General features: G+C 43.3%; 1 protein-coding gene across 4 annotated transcripts in view; it reads left to right on the top strand.

Annotated features, from left to right (window-relative positions):
- LOC126427022 (zinc finger protein 99-like) overlaps positions 1 to 21235 on the top strand; it is a 458738-nt gene that overhangs the window by 105364 nt on the left and 332139 nt on the right. For 2 of the 4 annotated variants that reach the window (XM_050089187.1, XM_050089186.1), the window contains one exon: positions 6417 to 10506. The exons of 1 other annotated variant lie outside the window; for it this stretch is intronic. In XM_050089187.1, coding sequence (XP_049945144.1) covers positions 6417 to 8004 — 1588 coding nt within the window. In that variant the 3' untranslated portion in view covers positions 8005 to 10506. Of the gene's footprint in view, positions 1 to 6416; positions 10507 to 21235 lie in introns of those variants that run through there. One more of the 4 variants, XM_050089189.1, reaches the window with a different exon arrangement.

The following is a 21235-nucleotide window of genomic DNA, read 5'->3' as shown; positions in this document are numbered from 1 at the left end:
CCATCACCGCTCCTGTCCTCTCCCACCATCACCGCTCCTGTCCTCTCCCACCATCACCGCTCCTGTCCTCTCCCACCATCACCGCTCCTGTCCTCTCCCACCATCACCGCTCCTGTCCTCTCCCACCATCACCGCTCCTGTCCTCTCCCACCATCACCGCTCCTGTCCTCTCCCACCATCACCGCTCCTGTCCTCTCCCACCATCACCGCTCCTGTCCTCTCCCACCATCACCCCTACTGTCCTCTCCCACCATCACCCCTACTGTCCTCTCCCACCATCACCCCTACTGTCCTCTCCCACCATCACCCCTACTGTCCTCTCCCACCATCACCCCTACTGTCCTCTCCCACCATCACCCCTACTGTCCTCTCCCACCATCACCCCTACTGTCCTCTCCCACCATCACCCCTACTGTCCTCTCCCACCATCACCCCTACTGTCCTCTCCCACCATCACCCCTACTGTCCTCTCCCACCATCACCCCTACTGTCCTCTCCCACCATCACCCCTACTGTCCTCTCCCACCATCACCCCTACTGTCCTCTCCCACCATCACCCCTACTGTCCTCTCCCACCATCACCCCTACTGTCCTCTCCCACCATCACCCCTACTGTCCTCTCCCACCATCACCCCTACTGTCCTCTCCCACCATCACCCCTACTGTCCTCTCCCACCATCACCCCTACTGTCCTCTCCCACCATCACCCCTACTGTCCTCTCCCACCATCACCCCTACTGTCCTCTCCCACCATCACCCCTACTGTCCTCTCCCGCCCCCCCCACCCCTACTGTCCTCTCCCGCCCCCCCCACCCCTACTGTCCTCTCCCGCCCCCCCCACCCCTACTGTCCTCTCCCGCCCCCCCCACCCCTACTGTCCTCTCCCGCCCCCCCCACCCCTACTGTCCTCTCCCGCCCCCCCCACCCCTACTGTCCTCTCCCGCCCCCCCCACCCCTACTGTCCTCTCCCGCCCCCCCCACCCCTACTGTCCTCTCCCGCCCCCCCCACCCCTACTGTCCTCTCCCGCCCCCCCCCACCCCTACTGTCCTCTCCCGCCCCCCCCACCCCTACTGTCCTCTCCCGCCCCCCCCACCCCTACTGTCCTCTCCCGCCCCCCCCACCCCTACTGTCCTCTCCCGCCCCCCCCACCCCTACTGTCCTCTCCCGCCCCCCCCACCCCTACTGTCCTCTCCCGCCCCCCCCACCCCTACTGTCCTCTCCCGCCCCCCCCACCCCTACTGTCCTCTCCCGCCCCCCCCACCCCTACTGTCCTCTCCCGCCCCCCCCACCCCTACTGTCCTCTCCCGCCCCCCCCCCACCCCTACTGTCCTCTCCCGCCCCCCCCCCACCCCTACTGTCCTCTCCCGCCCCCCCCACCCCTACTGTCCTCTCCCGCCCCCCCCCCCCACCCCTACTGTCCTCTCCCGCCCCCCCCCACCGCTACTGTCCTCTCCCGCCCCCCCCCACCGCTACTGTCCTCTCCCGCCCCCCCCCCCCCCCGCTACTGTCCTCTCCCGCCCCCCCCCCCACCGCTACTGTCCTCTCCCGCCCCCCCCCCCACCGCTACTGTCCTCTCCCGCCCCCCCCCCACCGCTACTGTCCTCTCCCGCCCCCCCCCCACCGCTACTGTCCTCTCCCGCCCACCCCCCCCCACCGCTACTGTCCTCTCCCGCCCACCCCCCCCCACCGCTACTGTCCTCTCCCGCCCACCCCCCCCCCCCACCGCTACTGTCCTCTCCCGCCCACCCCCCCCCCACCGCTACTGTCCTCTCCCGCCCACCCCCCCCCCCCACCGCTACTGTCCTCTCCCGCCCACCCCCCCCCCCACCGCTACTGTCCTCTCCCGCCCACCCCCCCCCCCCCCACCGCTACTGTCCTCTCCCGCCCACCCCCCCCCCCCACCGCTACTGTCCTCTCCCGCCCACCCCCCCCCCCACCGCTACTGTCCTCTCCCGCCCACCCCCCCCCCCACCGCTACTGTCCTCTCCCGCCCACCCCCCCCCCCACCGCTACTGTCCTCTCCCGCCCCCCCCCACCGCTACTGTCCTCTCCCGCCCCCCCCCCACCGCTACTGTCCTCTCCCGCCCCCCCCCCCACCGCTACTGTCCTCTCCCGCCCCCCCCCACCGCTACTGTCCTCTCCCGCCCCCCCCCCACCGCTACTGTCCTCTCCCGCCCCCCCCCCCACCGCTACTGTCCTCTCCCGCCCCCCCCCCCCCACCGCTACTGTCCTCTCCCGCCCCCCCCCACCGCTACTGTCCTCTCCCGCCCCCCCCCCACCGCTACTGTCCTCTCCCGCCCCCCCCCCCACCGCTACTGTCCTCTCCCGCCCCCCCCCCACCGCTACTGTCCTCTCCCGCCCCCCCCCCCACCGCTACTGTCCTCTCCCGCCCCCCCCCCCCCCCACCGCTACTGTCCTCTCCCGCCCCCCCCCCCCCCCCACCGCTACTGTCCTCTCCCGCCCCCCCCCCACCGCTACTGTCCTCTCCCGCCCCCCCCCCCACCGCTACTGTCCTCTCCCGCCCCCCCCCCCCCCCCCACCGCTACTGTCCTCTCCCGCCCCCCCCCCCACCGCTACTGTCCTCTCCCGCCCCCCCCCCCCCACCGCTACTGTCCTCTCCCGCCCCCCCCCCCACCGCTACTGTCCTCTCCCGCCCCCCCCCCCACCGCTACTGTCCTCTCCCGCCCCCCCCCACCGCTCCTGCCCTCTCCCGCCCCCCCCCACCGCCCCTGTCCTCTCCCGCCCCCCCCCCACCGCTCCTGCCCTCTCCCGCCCCCCCCCACCGCCCCTGTCCTCTCCCGCCCCCCCCCACCGCTCCTGCCCTCTCCCGCCCCCCCCCCCCCCACCGCTCCTGCCCTCTCCCGCCCCTCCCTCACTGGCGTCTCCCCTCTCCTCTTTCCATCTCATCCACCTCCCTTCCACACTCTCTTCCTTTCCTCCCTCTCTCTGCCCTCTCACACACCCCCCGTCTCTCTCTCTCGCGCCCCTCTCTCTCCCGCATCCCTCTCTGTATTCCCCATCTCCTCCCTCTATCTATCCTCCGCCTCTCTATCTCCCCACCTCTATATCTATCTCCCTGCCCCTCACTCCCCTGTCCTCTGTCCTTCCATGCCCCAACTTTTTGCTGTCACCCACATTATATCTAGACTGTCTCAAGATATGCTGCCTTCGAGATCACTAATCTAAATTCGTATGACATTTGGATGATGTGATATGTGAAAGACCTCTTGGGGATGTATGCAGATTGTCACGTGATGTCAATCTGATTACACTGAATATGCTGTAGGCAACCATGTCATGGATACAGCATGTTGCACAGTCGGTAGACCATTTTGAAGAAGTAACTTATCATCATGTCCTATTAAACATACCAGAACCATCATCATCATTGGTCTGATCGTTTCTCCTCTTTTCCTGCGCTGATGCCTCATTCTCACTGCTTATAACGCCACATTTTCACCTTGTGGCGGAAAATGAAAAATTATTTTTCAGTGTACTCAGTGAGGACAACTGTTAATGAAAATCCTAAAATGTCACAGCATCCTGGAAAGTATAGAGCTCACACAGCACCATCCAGAACACTGTCAGTGTAATTATAATCACTTAAAACGCCTTGGATCGACTTCTTGTTATGAAAACTAGTTGCTGTTCAGACAGTTTCACACTCAGTAAATTCATAATACAGTTACTATGACATCTAGCAGAGATACCACACTCGTTCAACAATTCAATTTCAGAAGAGGGCCATGGTGGTGGTGGAAACGATAACGGCAAAGAGGATACAGTCATATCACCATGATTCCTGCTTTTATGGTAGGGGAAACTCTTTCAAATGGAGAAATGCGCAATCCAAGCAATGTTTGTGCTACACAATAGAACATTGCTTTGCAGATTCCTGCCCTGTAACTTACTGGTGATGTGATGGGTAGAAATCGAGACATTGTACAAGAAACCAAGTTTTGTTTTCTCTCAAGGTATTTTAGATGAGATTCAACAGTGATGAAACAAAATCTTGATAATATAAAAATGTTCAAAAGAACATACCTTCTTTGCATGATATTAATTTTTCTGCGTAAAAGCTTTAATAGGCTTGCTTGTATTCACAGCGGTCTCCAACCCTGGCATCAAATGCATTGACAATACTTCCTTATTAGGGGGAACCAATTGTAATATTTTCATGGTAATGTAAGAAACGACCCACCAGGGTAGCTGAGAGCGGATTAAGGCATGCGCGCCATCCCTGTATCGAATCCATCTGGTGGATTAATGATGAAGGGCCAGTGTACTGGCCAGCCTGGATGTGGTTTTTAGGCGGTTTTCCACATCCCACTAGGTGAATACCAGGCTGGTCTCCACATTCTGTCTCAGTTACACGGCTTGCAAACATTTTCAGACATTCACACCTTCCCATGGATTACACCAGATGTAGGCAGTTAGGGTATACTAATCCTGTCCTCGGGGGGGGGGGGGGGGGGGGGAGAGGGAGTGGCGGTAGTCTTTGGGAGTGGTGACACCATCACAATACTAGCGTATATATGCAATGGCACTTCGCAACCAGCCTCAGCCGCAAGACCAATTAAAGGTGACGAAGTCCCATTAATCCCCCAACTGCACTAGTTGTACGATAGAGGGGTACTGGAGTATGTAGATAGAATGTAAGAAACTGTTTTGGTTTGAGAATTGAGAGAACAAAGGAAGGAATAAAGTAGAGGTAACAGCAATAGCGCCAAACGTTTTAGCAAATGTGGTGTAAACCATCAGCAGTGTTGCTGTTCAGGCTGTAGTACGTGTGTTATTAAAATACATGTGCACTTCCATCATGACTGCATTAATAGTCTATGAATGTACATGCCACAAAAAGTGTTGTGCAGTAAAGATTAAGGATATGACACAAGTACTGAGTACCTACACAATTCTTACGTGGAGGTCTCTAAAACAGTTGATAAATAATTATCAAAATTTATGTATTGTTGAAGTTTTCCAAAAATTCTGGTTCTTATTCTGGTTTATGGTTGACTGGCATAGTCTAAAATTTTAATTGTTAGTTTTATTTCTACTACTTTAAGAAATAGAAAGGTATTTGTTTGAAACCTCACATATTTTTGTGATTTCTTTCTTCATTATTTATATTCTGTTACTTTACTTCCATATGTATGAAAATACATGTAACTGAGTTTTAAAAGAGTTACAATGTTTAGTGATTCAGTTGTGAACTTCTAGAATCTGACACACAACGATACTGGTTACGTTAAAAAACACGTGTGATCCCAATTAAGAGTTTAAAAACATTAGAAATTTACCAGATACCATGCCAAACAGAACTATATACCAAACACAATTCAAAAAAGTTAGAAGTTACAATCCGAACAAAAGAAAACACTGGATCATGCATGCCTTCAGTAATTTTTGATCTTTCATGTGCAACATGATGCACATGGGGACCTGAAAGGCATCACAGTTCTGCTCTGTGGGAAAGGGTTTAACTGCAGGTGGAATTATGGGACCCAGATACTACAGGGGTAGCTCATGCATCAGCTGTTGTCACTGCCACTCAATATGTAGTGTCAGCCTGCAGTGTTTAATGGGTGATGATGTGGTATTTATGTGTGTGTGTGTCCTTAAGTCATTTGTGTTCTGCAGTGTCGGGTGACTAAATGTAAAAATTTTCAAAAAGGCTCGCTGCAAATATACTGGAAAATTTACAACCATTTCAATCGTTTTAGACAGCATTTCCATTTGTACAAGGCTTCATATAAGCTGCAGTGCCAAAAACATAGTCTTAGATTAAAACCATCTGCAAGTGTGTCATTCACATTCATTCATCAGTATGCATTTTTTCCATAGATTGATGTGACATTGATTATTGCTTATGAACAGTCATTATCCACCTGATTAACATCCATACAAGATAACTAATCAAAATAATTCCGCTTGCAGTAGTTCTTGACTCATTGGGAATCAAACAAAAAAAACAGTTTGCTAGGTGAAATAAATTTCCAAAGGTGAAAGTGTTTGCCAGACAAAGGAAACCCATTATTTCTCTTAATTAAATCTTATTCAGTTAAAACATGTAACTGAATTTTTTTTATACAATTAATAAATAGGTGTAGACTATTAATTTGTAGCACTGTATTTTAAAAAGAGTGTAACACTTGAAAGTGAATTATTTTAATTCTCATCTAAAAATTTCAAATCAAATTGGCAGTGACTCAGATTAATCATCATTTTTACCTCATCAGTTCTTTCCTTCTGGTGGAATATTACAATTTTAAATCTCTAACAGTTACTATATATGTAATTTCTTCGGCACTTTTATGAATAATTCTCTCTTATAGTACTGGATTTACAGACACCTAAATATTGTTTCTTTGTTGTATGTATATCAGTATTTAACATCCGCCTCCTTACTCTTCAGATTGACTCAGTGTACTGGTGGGAGCAGTGGCATATCATGTGAAGAAACTTTTCACAATAGACTGGTCCAGGATGAGTTGATGATTGACATGAAGTCAACATACGAGTTTGATACCAATACAGAAGATATGACTGTTGATAAGAACTGCTCAGTTGCCACACGATATAACTGTAGTACGTGGGAAAAGGAATTACATGTATATAGCTGTAATTTCTGCCAACAGAGCTTTCCTTCAAAATACAGATTGATAAAGCATGTGTTTATTCACATTGATGGTATGCAACCACCTTTATATGTTTGTAAGTGGTGTGGTGAGGTATTTCACAGTAATGTTAGTTTGAAAAAACATTTGAGAATAAGTGAGAATTACCATTTCTCAGCTGTTGGCAACCATGAAAAATATGGCTATAGCGATGAGCATCAAAGCACTAGCTTCTCGGATAGTGAGCCAGAAGTTTCTGTCGCAGAACTCAACGAGCTGAATTCATACAAGGAAACATGGAAAACTGCAAACATGTCTGCTAATGACATATGTAACACACTTATGACAAATGATACAGAGGAAACAAATCATCATGGAACTTCATCTACAACTGTTAATGTCAGTTTCCAGGGTAATCTACTTACTGCAAACAGAACCCACAAATGTCATATTTGTGGCAAATCTTTTGCTGGTGCAGGCAATCTCAAGAAACATGGATTAATTCACACTGGAAAGAAACCTCACAAATGTGAGAGTTGTGGGAAATCTTTTGCTTTCCCAAGCGATCTCAAGCAACATGTATTATTTCACACTGGAAAGAAACCTCACAGATGCGATATTTGTGGAAAATCTTTTGTTGTCTCAAGTGATCTCAAGAAACACATATTAATTCACACTGAAAAGAAACCTCACAAATGTGAGATTTGTGGGAAATCTTTTGTTTTGTCAAGTGGACTCAAAACACATATACTACTTCACACTGGAAAGAAACCTCATAAATGTGAGATTTGTGGACACTCTTTTGCTGGTGCAAGCAATCTCAAGAAACACGTATTAATTCACACTGGAGAAAAACCTTACAAATGTGAGATTTGTGACAAATCGTTTACCCGGTCAGATAATCTCAAGGCACACACATTAATTCACACTGGAAAGAAACCCCACAAATGCTATATTTGTGGGAAATATTTTGCCCAGTCAGCTTATCTCAAGCAACACGCATTTATTCACACTGGAAAGAAACCTCATAAATGTGAAATTTGTGGGAAATCTTTTGTTTTGTCAAGCGGACTCAAAACACATATATTACTTCACACTGGAAAGAAACCTCATAAATGTGAGATTTGTGGACAATCTTTTGCTGGTGCAGGCAGTCTCAAGAAACATGTATTAATTCACACTGGAGAAAAGCCTCACAAATGTGAGATTTGTGAGAAATCGTTTACCCAGTCAGCTAATCTCAAGGCACACACATTAATTCACACTGGAAAGAAACCTCACAAATGCGATATTTGTGGAAAATCTTTTGCCCAGTCAGCTTATCTCAAGAAACATGCATTTATTCACACTGGAAAGAAACTGAACAAATGTGAGATTTATGGGTAATCTTTTGTTTTCTCAAACGTTCTCAAGAAACGCACACTTAACACTGGAGAGAAACCTTGTACATGTGAGATTTGTGGGAAATCTCATGACCCGCAAATTAATTCACACTGGAAAGATACCCAACAAATGTGAAATTTGAGACAAATCGTTTGCCCAGTTTGGTTATCTCAAGAAACATATATTCATTCACAGTGGAAAGAAACATCACAAATTTTATATTTGTGGGAGATCTTTTGTTAGGGTAGGCTATTTCAATACATATTCATACACACTGGGAAAAGACCTCACAAAAGTGATGAAGTGATCATTCTTAGATCAGCTGATCTCAAGGGAGATACATTAGAACCCATTGGAAGGGGACCTCACAAATGTGATATCTGTGACAAAAGTTTCACTCAGTTGGACACTCTCAAGACACATGCATTACTTCACATCAGAAAGAAACTACAAGCAAGTGGTAGTTTATGTAAATAGGTTTTCCAGGTTGGTGCCCTCAAGGCCTGTAGAATAATGGATGAAGCAATAGGACAATAAATTATAATGCCTGTGAAGTAACATAAAATGTGGTATAATTGAGAAACAGTGTGCAATAATCTGTACTATAGATTGGTAACAGATAATGTGATGATATAAAAATCCATATCTGCAGCTTGAGACATCAAGAAATTGTATTAGTAAATACTCCAGAAATAGGAATCAAATGTATATTTGTCATTAACACTTCTGTTCTTTTCCTATCAGTCTCGAGACAGGAAGATTGTGTATTGTGATAAATCCAAATGTTTGTCAGTAATCATAAGTACCATGCAATATTCAGTAAAAGGCCAAGGATGTGTGATGACTTGCATAGTCATCATGTAGTACTTGTAACTCTGTATTTTAGAAACAGTGACAGTAAAAATATATTAATGGCACTTCCTTCATTCACGCTAGTACACTCAACACTGGAGAAACATGGTTATAACAATTATTTTACTCAGATACGTTTTCTCAAGAGTCATTAATAGTGTGTACATTTATGTTCTGTTAGTACTATTCCTGTATCAGTAAATGTAACAACAAATGTAGCAACGTGCTTAGTAGCATGTTTGTCCATCTTTGGAACACAATACTTTGACAGTTCTACATGACATGGTGTGGTCAAGATGTGTTAGGTACCATGCTACTCAGACCACTGTGGAGTCGTTCTGCACATGTGACATGGACAGTTATCCTCCTGGAATGCCTTCACCATGGGAGATCACATCCATGCATGAAGGAATCTATGCAGTAGCTATGAAGGTCACAGTCAGCAACTGTCGTGATCCCTTCAGTTACTACCAGACGTCCCTAAGGAGCCTGAGTGACTGTCCCCATAGCATAATGGACACTCCACCTGGTGCCATTCACCTAGATATAGCATATCTGGATGTGGCAACTGACCTGGTGTAACAGGAAATGTCATCCATCATGACAGTTGACATTTGCATTGACCTTCATTATAGCCTCAATTATCCGTTGCCCACTGCAGTTGCAATTGAACATTTTGGTGGATTGGTATGGAAACATACAGTTACCATATGTTGTGGAGCCCTATGTTCAGCGATGTACATTGAATTGTGGGTTCAAACACGTGCATGGCTGCTCAAGCATTCTTTTCTGTAATTAGATATGCCACATATTGCCACATGTCAAGCTTCACAGAGCAGGGAAGCCTCGGACCTCCATGATTTGTGATGGATAGGTGTATTACATGTTTTCATAAGGTTATCAATTTATCACCTTTCAGCCACTTTCCACAGACGTTCACAATAGTAGCATAGATCCAGCCTACCAGCTTCACAACTTCTGAGGTTCTAGTTCCCAACTGCAATGCCACTGTAACCTGCCCTTTGCTAAAGTCACTTATGTCATTGGGTTTACATGTTCGTGACCCATGTAACTGGTAGAACAACTCCTTGTTAATTTCTGGTCTGCTTATATACTTGTAATCTGTTTATATACTTGTAATCTGCTTATATACTTGTAATCTGCTTATTGCATCATGTATGTACAACACATGGCATTCATCCTCCTCACAGGGAGTATTCATGACATTTTTGCTCATCAGTGCATCTTCACATAAATGGGTCAGATGCTAAAATGTGTAATCTAATAAATTCATTGTTCTTGGCTGCCATTTACACCAGTGCACAATAGCTATATTTTTTGCAAATTGTTTTTTGTTTCACACAGCTCTTTACATGATTGAGAGATGATACAGATAAGTGTTATGCACTAAAGCTCTTAACTATTTTTTCGGTACTTAATACCATGTAAGTTCTACACAAAATGAAATAGGTAAACAAACATTAGGTCTTAAGATTTGAATCCAGTTATTCGTATACACAACAACAACAACAACACTGGGGAGAGCTCAGAACGTGAGTACTAAACATTTCCTGCATTTTATTCAAAGATGTTTCCATTGTGGATAGTTTCCTTAATGTGGGTAAATAAACATGGCTTTTTTGGAAATCTGTATTCATGCTTCATTTTTATTTTCAGAATGATTGTTTTAATTTTTGATTTCCTACCTATTTCTTATTGGTGAAAGTGCATGTGTAACAATTGGAGATAGTTATAATTGATTGCCACTGTTCTGTTTTGCTACACTTTTTAGTGATGTGATTTCATTTTATTCCATCTTTCTCATGATAGGACATCCACAACTGCTGTATAGAGTATTCATAATAGGTGCCGGCCATGGTGGTCTAGCGGTTCTAGGCGCTCAGTCTGGAACCGCGCGACTGCTACGGTCGCAGGTTCGAATCCTGCCTCGGGCATAGATGTGTGTGATGTTCTTAGATTAGTTAGGTTTAAGTAGTTCTAAGTTCTAGGGGACTGATGACCACAGCAGTTAAGTCCCATAGTGCTCAGAGCCATTTTCATAATAGGCAAGATCGGCATACATTTGTATTCAATATTATTTTCCAATAAAAGGAACGAAAAGCTGGGTTTCTGGACAATAGCCTTATATTCTGATGAGTCTGAAAATACACTGCTATGTGTGGCGAGTATACATATTATGAATCTCTAAGAAAAACAGTAAAATTTGTAGTAACGTGTTAAAAAAGATACACAGTATGGACTGAATAACTATAAGTGTGAGCTAAAGATGGGTCATATAGCATTTCTCTGGTACACGAGATGTAAGCAGAAAATGAACATATTCAATGGTTGTGTGGAAAACTACCTAAATAACTGAGTCTACAAAAACACAATACATGCCCATGAATTAAAGAGTGTAACTGCACCTAATAAAATCATAATGTAAGCTAATCATGACAGAATAAATTATTCTACAAGAATGGTCAAGGACAAGTAAATTTTAGGATGTGGATTGAATACAAAAGGAGGTTTAGCTCAATCATATTGATAAGATTCATTATTTTTCCTATAATCTTTGCAGTTTGTAGTATAAAAGTAGAAATTGCAAAGTTATTGAAGGATACATTACAAGCAGATAATATAGCCATAATAAACTAATCTTATTAACACAATTGTGACACTACCATTGTTCTATTCATTCTTATTTCATGTAATTGATATTGATTCTTAAGTAATATGTCATTGGTTTGGTCCTTGGCTAAGTGGAATGTAATGCTCTCACATGTTGCAAAGTGAGAAAATTATACAATAGAAACAAACTAATACATATCAGCATCTCATCTCCTAATGCTTAGTTGTAAGTGAGTCATGACTGAATTGTGCCAGGATCCAAAATCCACTTAAGTATAAAATTACCCAACAGCTGCTGTTCGTGCACCACATGATCTGAATGGTTCACAATATCTTTGATTACATATGATCCATACAACCATTCCGAGGACAACTACAGTGACTGGAAGAGAGATGACACTGGGTCAACCACTCTTTATAGGTATTCCAGCTTACTCCTCTCAGTGATGTGTGCAGTGCCATGGTCAATGGTAACTTTGATTGTTTTTGGTTGTGTAGGCAGGCTGTCAGTTGGGTGCCAGCACAAAAGGTGTTTTAGGCAAATTAGCAGAAAAGTTCAAAACTGTAGTGTGTGTAAGTTAAATGAGCAGATAACCTAATGGTTGGTGTGATACATATACAATAAGAAAGTTGAATAAAAGTATACCATTAGAAAAACTCGATAAGTCTACCAAATATGGTAATCTGTTCCCAGTGGGCCTAAATAAAAATTTGTGCATTGCCTCAACAGTGTGAGAGCAAGGGAATTCCTAAGTTTCCTCTAAAAGCAATGCAATTTCTCATTTGACACTAGTGCAGAGTAATAAGGTAGGATGCTTGTAATAATTAGTGTTAGAGCACAGATGAATCTTGAACTACAGACATGACGTCCGTTTGCCAAATATCGCGTTCAGAATTAGGTACGTAGGTGACAGGGAAAGAGAATGTGATAACACTCAAATTTGCAGCTGGTGCAAGTTACAGTCTGAGATATCTGATATTTAACACATCTATAGATGATGGCAGTTGTACAATAGCAGCAGTGGAATAATACGACAAGGTTGATACCTACATGGAGTATATCATTTGCATGTGTACTGATGCATGAAATGAAGTATTAGTTATGGTTTGCTGGAAGGTTTCAGTGGGCACTAAGTTAGGAATGAGTCTCTGTTGCTGTCTTGGTTGAATGGTAGTGTGCAGGGTGTTAACATGCAACTGTTGTGTGGGTGTTATACAACAAGATCTGTAAGGCTTTGGTTACTTCCAAAGTAGCAGTCAGTTTGCACAGTTCCCTGTGTATTTAATCACGCTGGATCGCGTTTTTAAATTCCTAATATTCAGTATTAGCACAGTGGCTATATTATGAATTTGTCAGGTGGTAGCCAAAAGATTGTCTTCAGTGTGATTGAGCTGCACATGTCAGCTTACTAGGATTTCGTGATACTGCATAACAAAGAATTAAGCTCATAGGAGTTTTATCATAGCAATCAGCATCAGTCTGAGCAGGGATACCAAATTTGTTTTCAGCACAGCTGCACTTCCATTAAACCAAACTCGCATAGCGTTGTGGAGTGGTTCTGTGACTGGTTGTTCACAGGATGAACAGTGTCTATAATTCAGTGTAGGAGAATTAAATCAGAGTGAAAAGACAGGGATGATCGTACACATTGGTCGTTTCTGCTTGCATGCTGTAAGATTTAGCACTCATGTAGAGGCAATTCCAACAGGGTAGCACGGTTCGATGGCTTTGCAGTCAAGATGATTGATCAGCAGTATTTATAGCCTGTCACAGGTGCTAGTTGTCTTGAAACTTTGCACAAGTTTGGCGTTTATTATTCTTTCGAAAAATAGTGATGGTTTATGTTAAGTAGGGCTGAATGTTGAGAGGACTGAACACGCAGCCAGTTGTTTTTGGCAGGTGTTTAGAAAGAACAGAAGACGTTATAGCCTGATATATTGCAGAATTATGTCAACATTTGGCCAATGTGTGTGATTTACTGTAGTTGTGCTAATTCTATATTTCATTAGGAAACCAAAAGTGAGTTTCTAGTCCCACTTTTCTGAAAATCTAATGAGACTGAAACAACATTTTGGAAGTGTCCATTATGTAAACTGGCGTGAATATTGAGATGTTAGATTTAGGACAAGGATGTCAAAATAAGAGCCAGTAGACCTACCCAGTAGTGATAACTTCCCTGGTGAGCTATGGTAAAGAATAGAGGGCTTAGCTGTTAGGAAAATGGGCAAACCAGCTTCAATTGTCTGTGACGAAATTAAAGTTGAGAGTATTCGTTACATTTACAATTATAATGTATTAAAATATATCAGATGGTGCAATAAGGATGGGAAGTGAACTAGGAAGGGAATCACGATCAACTGTCTAGGCTCATGATGTCTCAAGCAAACTGGCATGTTGTGCACCACACAGGGTAGCCTATGTAATGAACTGAAAACAGGCATTCACAATAGTCAATTTTTGAAACGGATTGTAGTCTTGTGACTTTTGAGGGACCTAACTGCTTCATGTCAGTCCTAATTAAATTAGGTGAAATATACAGATGGCAGAACATGACAATATGAAATGGAAAACAGAAATACATTAACAAGAAAAGAGGTGACATCATGCACTACAATTACTGACACCTACATTTAATCATAAAGTCAAGCAAAAGGAAGGGCAGGATGTTGTTGCTAGATGACGCAGACGTTTTTCGTCGTCTCATCAGCCTATCAAGGTGTAATGAACCTACGAGTGGTAGGAATCGAAGTGAGTGTGCTCCTGGCATACAAGATTTGTCATGAAGCCATAGAATTTTATTCTGCTGCTATAAAAGTATGTCAAAGCTAAAGGTGGTAAGGGAAGGTGAAATGAGCAGAAACGCCTATAGATACGTGAGGTAAGTAAATTAGTTAAGAGGCAAAGCATTTAAAGTTTTTTTCAGTGATGCAGTGCTGGAAAGTGGTACATTAACTTTTTAGGTGTGTAAGGCACTGGGGTGTGTCCAACTGTGTAGCTATTTAGAGTGTACTACATGTGAATGCAAAATGTGGTACGTATCAGTGGAAATGAAAGGATCACAAAATTAACCTGTATCAGTAATGTATCCAGATACACAGCTCTTTTGGTTAGTGCCAGATGGGGAAGCACAGAGCTGTTGAACAGTTTGCATGAAGCATTCTAAATCTTTCCATAAACGGAATTGTGGTCATCAGATGAGTTTGCATTCATGTCATCAAAACAGCAGAGCCTAACTGGCAGGTAAAACACATCACTAGAGGGAAAATGAACAAAATTGTAGGTTAGTGAGTATTTAATTAGAGTATGAGAGTAGTTGATAACATTGGTGGTGATCACATTGGGAAAAAGACTTCATTATTCGTATTTCTTCTTGAAGGAGTGAGCAAGGCTGAAATTGGTGTGGTGCTAGGTGCGTCAGCCAGTAAATGCTTGGGAAATACGGTTCTGTACTGCTGAATGCCTCATTTTATTCGATAATGTCTGAGGTCCCCTCTTGCACAATGACGTCGAATAATGTAGGACAAGTGTTCATAAGCATCAAATGGAGGTTCCAGTACTATAAAAACAGAAAGATACCCAAGGGAAGATCAATGTTCAAACTGGAAACAATGTGGAACATTATTGCCTGTGTACTCATAGAATTAAAGCAGTGTCAATGGTAGGTGAAACATTGAGTCAAAATAACACAGTAGTGTAGGAATTAGGGATAGTTACGCACTCGGGTAACACTCTGTAAGTGTCTAAGAGTGAACGTTGTGTTTCATAGGTGTTTGTGTTGGGTGTGGGTGAGTAAGGCCACTACAACCCTAATTGAGGTACTGTAGTTCTCAGTGTGCAAGTGGGTCACGCATGTTTTTGTGTGACAGCAAGATGATAGATGGTAGAACGGAGCATAGTATGAAGACAAATCAGAAGTGCAATGACCAGACAAGGGTCTCTTTGATCGCTAATCGCATCATGTTAGGAGGACGCCCCTGGAGGAACCAGAAGTCCAAGCAACATCCTCCTGTCTCATTTGCGTGGGGTAGATGTTGAAAGACACTAACTGCCTATCTATCGAGTCCCATTGGTTCTTCTCACACACAAATTGTTGAGCAGTTAATGATATGGAATAAACAGGAGAGCTGTACATCGAACAAGGCATGTCACATTTCTCACTATATAATTGTTCAATGGTCTAACATCCTTACGTTAAATGTAAGTGGTTGTAAGAGATTATGATGTACACAGGAAGCAGTTCTAAACTAGGTTGAATCATCTTTGTGGGTGTTGCAATTGAAACATACTATATGAATATCTTAAAAGAATGATCAAGGTTTCAGATAGTTCTCTTATGGAGTGGTAAGTCCATAATTAGCAGTGCATACATCTAATTTGTGAACCACATGAATGGAGTGACTATATTCCCATTGCCAAGATACAGGGTGTTTCAAAAATGGCCGGTATATTTGAAACGGCAATAAAAACTAAACGAGCAGCGATAAAAATACACCGTTTGTTGCAATATGCTTGGTACGAAAGTACATTTTCAGGCGGACAAACTTTCGAAATTACAGTAGTTACAATTTTCAACAACAGATGGCGCTGCAAGTGATGTGAAAGATATAGAAGACAATGCAGTCTGTGGGTCTGCCATTCTGTACGTCGTCTTTCTGCTGTAAGCGTGTGCTGTTCACAACGTGCAAGTGTGCTGTAGACAACATAGTTTATTCCTTAGAACAGAGGATTTTTCTGGTGTCGGAATTCCACCGCCTAGAACACAGTGTTGTTGCAACAAGACGAAGTTTTCAACAGACGTTTAATGTAACCAAAGGACCAGAAAGCGATACAATAAAGGATCTGTTTGAAAAATTTCAACGGACTGGGAACGTGACGGATGAACGTGCTGCAAAGGTAGGGCGACCGCGTACAGCAACCACAGAGGGCAACGCGCAGCTAGTGCAGCAGGTGATCCAACAGCGGCCTCGGGTTTCCGTTCGCCGTGTTGCAGCTGCGGTCCAAATGACGCCAACGTCCACGTATCGTCTCATGCACCAGAGTTTACACCTCTATCCATGCAAAATTCAAACACGGCAACCCCTCAGCGCCGCTACCATTGCTGCACGAGAGACATTCGCTAACGATATAGTGCACAGGATTGATGACGGCGATATGCATGTGGGCAGCATTTGGTTTACTGACGAAGCCTATTTTTACCTGGACGGCTTCGTCAATAAACAGAACTGGCGCATATGGGGAACCGAAAAGCCCCATGTTGCAGTCCCATCGTCCCTGCATCCTCAAAAAGTACTGGTCTGGGCCGCCATTTCTTTCAAAGGAATCATTGGCCCATTTTTCAGATCCGAAACGATTACTGCATCACGCTATCTGGACATTCTTCGTGAATTTGTGGCGGTACAAACTGCCTTAGACGACACTGCGAACACCTCGTGGTTTATGCAAGATGGTGCCCGGCCACATCGCACGGCCGACGTCTTTAATTTCCTGAATGAATATTTCGATGATCGTGTGATTGCTTTGGGCTATCTGAAACATACAGGAGGCGGCGTGGATTGGCCTCCCTATTCGCCAGACATGAACCCCTGTGACTTCTTTCTGTGGGGACACTTGAAAAACCAGGTGTACCGCCAGAATCCAGAAACAATTGAGCAGCTGAAGCAGTACATCTCATCTGCATGTGAAGCCATTCCGCCAGACACGTTGACAAAGGTTTCGGGTAATTTCATGCAGAGACTACGCCATATTATTGCTACGCATGGTGGATATGTTGAAAATATCGTACTATAGAGTTTCCCAGACCGCAGCGCCATCTGTTGTTGAAAATTGTAACTACTGTAATTTCGAAAGTTTGTCTGCCTGAAAATGTACTGTTGGCCCAAGCATATTGCAACAAACAGTGTATTTCTATCGCTGCTCGTTTAGTTTTTATTGCCATTTCAAATATACCAGTCATTTTTGAAACACCCTGTATGAGCCAAGATGATGTGAATAAATCGTAAGTAGAATTAGTGGGGACCAAGATGAAGTGCTTAGCGATATTCCTGTCACTGCTCAAACACTTACTGTTTCACAACTAATGTGCCAAATCATTCCTCTAGAAAATAACACTGCTTCCTTGCTTAACTAACCAATTGAGAGATGGCACATATCATCTAGTACGTCTCTGGAGAATAGCTAAAGCGGACGCTGCAGCAAGGCAGCAGTGATAACTCTGTAGTATTGGCTGGAATAGTGAAACAGAACTACGAATACTATGGTACTAAGAGAGTGACATAGTCAAGATGAGCCCAGACTTCTCCTTCTTTACGAAAGAAGGAGAACAGAACTGATTCAGGGACATGGTAGTAGGGACAGGAATAACAGGGAAGGTTAAGAAGCTAACTGCAATGATATGTGACTACGGAATTTTACCAGAAGTAGAGGATGACTGTTCGTCACGCATTAGCAGTAGTGTAAGAAACCATGTAATTGAGAAGTTGTCCCTATTCCTCCTTGTTTGCTGAGAATAAGAACCAATGACTCCACATGGATTTTTTTAGCACATAAAAGAGGCTACCATAATCTTCATTATAATGTGCCAGCACTACTGGATTGTCTAACAGCGAAATGGTACAAGCATGGATCCATGCATATGTTTGTTCATATCTGTAGGGTTGTATCAAAATTATGTCCACTTGGACATTAACTATTTGTAATACAGGCAACTACCACCAGGTCTTGTGGAAACAACTTGTTTTAATTATGACTAGACATCTGAATAGTGGTAGCTGCAGTAGATGGGCTACTACAGTTAAGAAATACCACTATATTACTTGGCCAGAGTACACGCAGTATAATTCACGATACCAAAAGTGGATGGGGAAATAACATGCATCACTGTAGTTTACGTAATAAGTAAGTTTTCCCAGGAGGATATTAAATCACAACCACTGGGTTACCGATAAAAGAAAGAAAATCATTATTGCATATGAATGACGCACATTGACTGATCAAGAGTATTTCAAATAAAATACTGTGTTGAAGCTTAAAGGACGGTAATCCGCCACAAACTAGCTTACTGGTTTTGGATAGTGTCAGGTGAGAGTGACTACTATGACGACATTGCTATCACACATGAAATACAGTAAACAAAATACAGAAAAAATGACACAAAACATAAAAGGAGGTACTGATAGAAATATTTTAAGTGAAACACAAATGAACGTTTATGAATGGCATGCTATCAGAGTAACTGTTACAGTGACAAGAGCAGTTAGCCCATCACTATGTAATTACAACAATCAATGCATCTACCTTTTTTTGCAGAACCATAAGTAAGTATTATTCACCCATATGACAGTGAAGGTGCTACTATTGTTTGAAAATTGTTTGTCTCTTAACTTCATATAGAACTCTGCACAATTAAACATTTCGTCTCACAAACCACTGCTGGGAGACTTCATTTGACACCTTCTGCCTCTTTAGTGCCTTTCAAGTATCATTGTTTGGTGATGAGGTTAAGTCATTTGTGACACATAAGTAGTATATAATTCAACTTATCTATGCTTTATTTCTCCTGACCTACCATTGATACCATATATTTTTAACATGCTGGTCTCGACATGTAGCAGTGTCTTCTGACAATGGACTTACCTGTGATATTCAGGACTTCACGTCTGAAGTCTGTTGTAAATTAGGTGGAAAATCGAGGAAAGCGTAGTTTTTAAAGGAGTAATACATTTCCTATAATGGCATATGGCAAAATTCGTAACCATAAACCGCTTGCTTCACAAGATCAATCCATGTGAGTTATGATACATTCCACCACTTATTACGAAGACGAGGACTTATTTTTGTTGTGTTATCCATTACATGCAAAGAATATAGATCATCTGATGTGCAAAGATGCTGCCAAACAGTAACGTATGCATGCATTGGCCTGACTACTAGTAAAATGTTGCAGTACGAGTTATTCTTTGTCTACAAAAGGCTAACATAACTTTCAGATAATAATGTTTTATACTACATAACTTCCCACTAGTGTATACTGTGAGAGTCTTGGGTAATTTCAAATAGCTGTTGTTTGCATATTTTAGGCGACTTTGTCAAGTACATGATCTCTGTAGGTAACTCATTGCATGAATTAGTCTTTAGTGTTAACTCCAAACACTTGATATAGAGGTCCTCTGGTTGTTGCAAATTTGGTTCCTAATTGCTATATAAATGAATGCACTTATCTCTTGTCTCTTCATGTATTTAATTAAGAAGTTTACTTGCCTGTTGTGGACAAGAGAACTATGAATTCTAAAGTAAATTTTGATAGTAAAGTGGAAATATGATAATAAGTGAAAATTTGGTGTATGTATTTTTTCGTACGAAACTCGGCAAAATAAAAATATTTACTGCTGTAAAGAAAACATTCGGTTAATAGCAACTACTGGAAAAACACTTTATTACTTGATGTCTCCAATTATCTACTTCACTTCAACGCTGCTTGTGAGCTGGTTAAGTAAAACATTTTTCTACCTCAGAACTGTGATTCTCTTCTTGTAACAATGTAGTACTGATTACACCTCGTTTGCAATAGTGTAAATGCGTTCGTAAAAAGTCCATTTCACATTATGTAGAATCTTTAGTGTACATAACGCAAAACTCAGTTATTTCATGTATCACCACGGTGTGTTTCTCACTTAAAGGAACGTCTAGAGCTTTACTTAGTAACATAGTAACCTCCTGATGATGTTGAATAGAAGCCCCTCACGTTCTCTTACTGGTACATTATTACTATAAAACAACCGATCTCTATAAACTCATGTCCACTGTATAAGCAATTACTTCTGGTCACACTTTAATCATTTACACTATCACTGCTCTCGTTACTTTGCTGTTAATATACAGTATTTTGTGATACAGCAAGGCGTACTCCTATTTTAGAAAGCAATTCTTGCAGCTTCTTGCATAACAAAAACTGCAAAAGAAAGATGGCAAAATTAGCCTCAACTGGATACTGGTTCTACAGCATAGCGCAATTCGTTTGCACTAGTCAGTCAAAATGACTGACTGAACGACAGAATTATTACTCAGAATCACATCAATAAAATACATTTCTTCCTATAGTGAAATCACTCCTACACAGAATAAAATACCACATGAAACTCGTTCAAACAAACAGTACCTCCATCCCATGACCTCAAGGCATAAGGGTTTTTATTTCTCAAGGCGTACTGAGGATATGCTGATAGCAACTTGTCCTTTTTCCTGCATTTCTGCATGATAGTACATGTGCCTTCTCATAAATTATTTTGAGCTGGACTAAGTGACACTGCAGAGGGTGGTAGAGCTTGACCATGGTACAGCTGTAACCAGTCAGAATGTACTACCACTGTATGGTTAGACAATGAATATCTGCATTGACAGAAGTCACTCGTATGATGGAATAAGGGGTTTCGTATTGAAGCATGAATTTCTTAGTCTTTCCTTTCTTAATCATGGGATTACGAATCAAAAATAGGTTCCCAGATTTATACTGAGGAAGCACAGCCCCTTTGTTACGAGGGTTCATCTTGTTTCTGGGTGGCTTGTATTTATTTTGTTTTATCTGCTTCCAGATAGCCTTGAGGTGACAACTTCTGCCAGATTGGAGTTTATCATGTTCAAATGGGAAGCTCATAGGCCGCCCATATACGTCTTCTTGGGATCTATAACTAGTTGATTCATGTATATGACTATTTTATGCAGAAGTTACATAGGCGACCTACCTGTCCCAGTCAC

Source organism: Schistocerca serialis, chromosome 11 (genome assembly GCF_023864345.2).
Source record: "Schistocerca serialis cubense isolate TAMUIC-IGC-003099 chromosome 11, iqSchSeri2.2, whole genome shotgun sequence".
NCBI lineage: Eukaryota > Metazoa > Arthropoda > Insecta > Orthoptera > Acrididae > Schistocerca > Schistocerca serialis.
The sequence above is the reverse complement of the archived record's forward strand: the minus strand, read 5'-3'. Positions and strand labels throughout refer to the sequence as shown.